General features: G+C 34.6%; 1 protein-coding gene across 3 annotated transcripts in view; it reads left to right on the plus strand.

Annotated features, from left to right (window-relative positions):
• LOC149804348 (U3 small nucleolar RNA-associated protein 25 homolog) overlaps positions 1–5,578 on the plus strand; it is an 81,452-nt gene extending 75,874 nt beyond the window's left edge. For all 3 annotated transcript variants that reach the window (XM_089939186.1, XM_089939195.1, XM_089939202.1), the window contains exons 20-21: positions 2,108–2,206; positions 4,433–5,578. In XM_089939186.1, coding sequence (XP_089795312.1) covers positions 2,108–2,206; positions 4,433–4,688 — 355 coding nt within the window. In that variant the 3' untranslated portion in view covers positions 4,689–5,578. The remainder of the gene's footprint in view (positions 1–2,107; positions 2,207–4,432) is intronic.
• The last annotated feature ends 422 nt before the right edge of the window (positions 5,579–6,000 follow it).

Consider the following 6,000-nt stretch of genomic DNA (forward strand, 5'->3'; position numbering starts at 1 on the left):
TCCAACCAGGTGACTCTCTCTCTAGGCAAATGTAACAGCAGACATGCTTTTTATCCATCTTTACAGTTAAATTCTGCTTTTCTCCTGACTTGAATCAAATTTTTCTTGATTTAGTCCGTTTTTTATATCATTTCTGATCCAATTTTTAAAAATATTTGTTCCATATATTAGTTAGCACATGACTCTCATAAAGAGTATTCTGATTGGTCAAAGGTTTAAATTCATCCAATGAATCTTCATGTAATTGAAACTGATGGCAATGGAAAGAAGAAGCATGCTTGCATAATATGGTGTCCTGAGTTGTTGAGAGAGACCATGACACAAAAGTTTAGATAAAAGTTTAAAAAAACAGATGGAAATGGGAATGGCTGGAGCAAAAAGTTGACGGAAATTAGTTGGTCAGTCTATAAGAAAACTGAATGCTAGAGGACTATCATTTTGTGACCTCTGCAAGAAAGATCTGAATTACGGTAATCGTGGTTTAAATAGTTTGGAACAGCACCTACAAAAGAAGCAGTACACGGAAAAATCGAAGCTCAGAAGGCATCTGGAAAAAGTTCAGTTAATTACTATAAGAAGAAAGATTTCTTGCATGAGAGAACAGATATAGCCCTCTGTCAGAATATGCGCACTGCATGTCGCCGATACAAGCACCAGCTTGAAAGGAAAAAGGGTCTCATTGAGATGGAAAAGAAATTATTGCACATTGAGCCCAAAAAGTCAGTGATGACAAAAAGGAAGACTAAATAAATCTTTGCCAAAGCTGCAAAAAGAGCTTGACTGGCATATCAACAGGTTGTATCCATTGGAGAAAAAGACAAGTGAATGTATGGGATTATTTGTATATAGATGATGTACTTGTTTTTTTTTATATACAGATTTGTTATGAAAAGAGAGATGTATATTTGCTGCAAAAATTGACAAATTATTGTGACTTAATTACAATGTGAACACTGACATACACATGAAATAACCTCAACATCATTAGTATTGGAGAACAAATTCATGTGACTATAAATATTGTGAAATTATTGAAGTAAAGTTGAACATTTTTGATAAGTTTATTAGTTTTTCAAAATATTATTTTGGTTTATTTTATGATCATAAGTTGCATCAGGAGCAGTTTTTATGAGTGTAAAATGCGTTTTTGGCTCAGGTACACTACCTCTCGAGACCCCATTGGGGGAGGACCCCCAATCCCCCTAAAAATTTGTTCAGCTTTTTTTTTCATGTCTGATCAGGCAACTACTTGAATAATGAAATGCCATCAAAGCCTTTGCAGAATTGGATGTGACCAAGGCAGCTAGCAAAACAAGAAAAACATGAGGGAACTTTGCAGAGTTAAAAATCAGAGATGAGTCACATCAATGATGACAAAAGTAATAGCTGTTCAAGTAGCAAAGTTTATAACAAGCCTTGTAATCAGAGTGGCTCCTCAAGTACAAATCCCATTTCAACGCCTAGTGAACAATAAAGTAAAAGTTGGAGGGCAGCCAGTTTATCTAATAGTACAAAGTTCAGTTCACCTTCCAGTGCTGATAATAGCAAATGTCAAAGTAGGATGGAAACCAGTTCATCTTTGAGCATAAAGTCCAGTTCACCTTCCAGTGCTGATAGTAGCAAAAGTCAGAGTAGAATGGAAACCAGTTCATCTTAGAGCATAAAGTCCAGTTCACCTTCCAGTGCTGATAGTAGCTAAAGTCATAGACTGGAAACCAGTTCATCTTAGAGCATAAAGTGTGGTTCAGCCTTCAGTGCTGACAAAAGCAAAGGTCAGAGTAGTAAGGTGATGAACCTAGAATGCCAGGATAGAGTTAGAGTGTACTCTTTTATTCGATAACAGGGTAGAGTTTGAGAGTTTAAAGCTGTTGTTGCAAAGAAATGACTCCTGCATACATATCCATTTGCAGTTGATGCTGAAGGTACTGAGTGAATTGTACATTACAAGACACTTTGCTCTTTTTACCTCGGAATTAAATAACTAAATGTGTCATAAAGCACTAAACCAGACCAAAGTAAACCATTATTAATAAATTATCTTTCATGACAAATAAGAAAATACTCGTACTGCTACAACAAATGTTTATGCTGTGATTACCATTGACAGGTACTCAAAAGACAAGAACATATCTCGTGCCAGAAACCTTTTCTTTCATGGCAAAGTTGCCTTGATGCTTTACACTGAACGGTGCCATTTTTACAGAAGGTAAGTAGGCTTTTAAAATATTTTTAAATTTTGAATTTGATTTGCCTGACGTAAACTAGATGTTCTCTGTCCATCTCTCTGTTTCCAATTTTGTTTCTGCACAATAAATAGTTGTCTACCTTTGCAGTTACGTAAATGATTGGGTGGCTTGTTCTTGGGTTAAAAAGAATCATTGATTTTATGTTAAAACCTCAAATATCAAGATCATTGTGACTGAAGAAAGATAACTGGTTTACACACAGTAACTCAAGTGGTCCACCAACTACAATTTCAAACTGTGTGGATAACTTGCACTGGAGGTAAGGAAGAAGTCTTTCAGTTGGGTAGGTTTAAAAGTTCAGAGGTCATTGACACTGCAGCTGAAAGCAGAAAACAGTTTCTGCACAATGACTTGAGTTCTCCACCATCTACAGTTACCACTTGGGGTAAGGAAGATTACCACTTGGGGTAAGGAAGAACCCTATTGAATTGAGCAAAAGGGAGAAGGTGTAGGTCACTGTGAAAGAAAGATAATGGTTTCCACCCAATAGCATTATTATAAATAATATAATGGACCAAGCTTTGTGGATGGCTTGCACTTGAGATAAGAAAGAAGTATCAGTTTTGGGGACAACAGAAACACCTGACTGACTGAAAGAACAAAAATGATTTCCGCACAATCACATTAGTGATAAGCAAAGAAGCTCATTGATATTTCAATATCAAAGGTCAAGGTCACTTTATTCATTAGGACTTTTGATAGTAATTCTTGGATTATTTGAGATTTAAATCGCAATAACATAGGTTATTTTTATATTTTCACTATGTATTCTAGGAATATAAATTATTGTTGAATTTTACAAAACTTAGTTTTTGCTCTTTTCTATTACGTACTTTAAGACCGTAAAGTTGTAATACTTGGAGATTTCAGCACCAGGTCGTTTAAGACTCCTGTCTATCTACCTGCCAATATGCAACAGGAAAGATATAACTTACAATTAAATACTTTTCTTGGCAGACACATCTTTCAATGATCATTTGAGGTTACAGTAATATTCTAGCATGATTCAACAAAAGGTAACTTTCATTAATATTAGTGTTTTATTGTATTATTTGCTAGATATAACATATAAATTCAGACAGAACAACTATTCCTTGTCCAGTTGATTTTGAACTTCATCATTTACAGCAAAGGTCCTAATTAATTTTGTGGCATCTGCACGAAAACTTGTTCTTGGTAATGGTTCCTTATTGCAATAGCATTTCAATATTTTATAGTCAAACTTGTTGTTTAAATTAGAGTCATAATTTATTTGTTTGAAGGTAGAACTGCTTTATATGGTATCATACATTGGTCAGTTGCCTCATCATTGTTGAACTTTGGAGAAAATAGTAATATGATAAAGTTTCATATTAGAATTTGTGCATGTCAAATGCAGGGTTAGTACATAACTGCACAGGTCACAGGTTAGACACCATGTACAGAAACCTTGTCTTTCTAGCTTGACTGTTCATTGAACTCATGGGATGTCCTGTTGTACATTGTCCATCCATCCATTATAACAATTTTGTTACTGCTACTCTTCCTAAATGTCTTGGAGAATTGCCATGAAACTGTGCACTCACATGTATCCCATGGTCTAGTTGGTAATAAGCAAAATGATGCTGATCAGGTATCTGTTATGGCTGTTGTGGTGGCTAACATAAAAATTTAGTTATCACTGCTTATCCTGAATGGATAGAACAGATAGCATATCAACCTTAGGTTTTCAGTAAATAATTTCCTATTGTATTTTGTTTGTCCTTTAAAAAAATGGTGCAGATCTAACATTCAATGTGGCCACCACAACAGCCATCTTGAAAACCTAAGTATCCCATTGTCTGAACAGAAAATCAGGATACTGAGTTTTCACCAGAAGACTTATGAAGTCTTATTGAGCCTAAATGAAAATTATGCGGATCTGATTTCAAATATGGTTACCATGGCAGCCATTTTAAAAAAATTGTTATTACTACTTTTAAACTTCACATGAACATTGCATTTTCACAAGAAGACTTTTTATATCAAGTTGGTCCTAAATAAAAATAATGTTGTTATCATTCAGAAATATCAAAGATGGCTTAAACACTTTGTAGTTAAAAGAAGAAATAATGTATTCTTAGATTACCCTCAAATCTTTTTCAGCCATTGAAGCATCAGGCTCTTTGAGGATTTCATGCTATTAATTTGATTTCTTTATTCCACAGGTTTCGTATTCGAGGCATTAACCATGTCATCTTCTATGGTTTGCCATCATATGGCCATTTTTATAGTGAAATGTGCAACATGCTGCAAGAGAAGAAAAGGAGGACCGATACAGGAGTGAACCACCAGACCTGTACCGCCTTGTATTCCAGGTATGAAGCACAGCGTCTATCGGATATCATTGGCACAGACAGAGCTGTACATATGTTAAATTCAGACAAAGGTATCCACATGTTTGTCACAGGAGAGAATGGTTGAACTTTATGCTACATTACAAATAATGACTACTGGTGATCTGTGATATCAGAGACTGGGTAAAGGGAAAATGTGTTACAGTATTTCTTGGTGACTCTGGAAAGCATGTTCACAAAACTACTCTTGGAATGGAGTTATAATGTTTTTGTATGTGTAGTCATACATGCATAATTTTAACAGTGCAGCCTTCCAAGCAAATGGAGTTTGATTTGTTTAAAATCTCAGTCTTCTGTATATACAAAGAATCAACAAAGATAATTTTCATGTATATTTCTGGTTTTCTCAGATGGTTTAATGTAACAAATCAGTATGATCATTTTTCACACATACTAATATCAGTCACATGGCATGATTGATTTTATCTTTCATTGCAATGTTTCATTAACTCATTTGCAATTTTGATTTGTGACATGTGGAATATAATATCATGATGTTATCCATAGTAAAAGCATAATGCCCGATGTATTGGAATGTAATTTGAGCTAACGCTACTATGCATTTTTTGTTACCAACAGTTAATTTATTGAAGCATTATTAAATTATTGTATCATGTAAAAAATAGAATTTCACATTAGCACCATGTTATGTAATTGTTTTGAAACTCTTTGAATAATTCTTAATGAATCTTGGAAATTATTAGACTTGTTTGATAGATTTAATCTAAACTGAGTACTCAGATAAGGTCCTGCAGTTTCACTGTCTGATGCTGAGTAAGCACAATAAAACCTGTCCATGATAATTATGTGTACAAATTGAAGGCTATAAGAATTACATGTCTTTGATTCATTGTGATACCTTGTTATTTATGAAAAGAAATTCACAAATAAAGAATTCAAAATTGCAAGCTTCTTTCTTAGGGAGCTGAAAGAATTAAATGCATTTTACACATTCAAGCTTGATTTTCGTCTTTTTATGTTGTGTTGTTTTCTGAACTGCTTTAACATGGGGGATACATATGGGTCACTCATTCTGACAGTGGAAACATTAAGGTTTGGCTAAAGTTTTCTGTATAGTTGGACTTTGAGGCATTTGCCTTCATACATACAATCAGTAAGAATTGGTCTTTCCTTACTACACACCACCCTTGAAGTACCTCTCCAGGAAAGGTTAAGTTTTGTTAAGTTTTTATTTAAAGCTTTTCTGTATGATCAGAAGTCACAAAGCCATAAAGGAATGCTGTCACACTTGGGCGATAGAAACAGTAAGTATTGCCTTGCATCTCCATGCACTCCCATCCTCCCTTTTACCCCCAAACCAGGTTATGGCAATCTGGTTAAGTGTTTAAGTTACAGTTTTTCTGTACAGTCAGAAGTGT

This window comes from Sinohyriopsis cumingii, chromosome 2, assembly GCF_028554795.1.
Source record: "Sinohyriopsis cumingii isolate HCF-2022 chromosome 2, ASM2855479v2, whole genome shotgun sequence".
NCBI classification, from domain to species: domain Eukaryota; kingdom Metazoa; phylum Mollusca; class Bivalvia; order Unionida; family Unionidae; genus Sinohyriopsis; species Sinohyriopsis cumingii.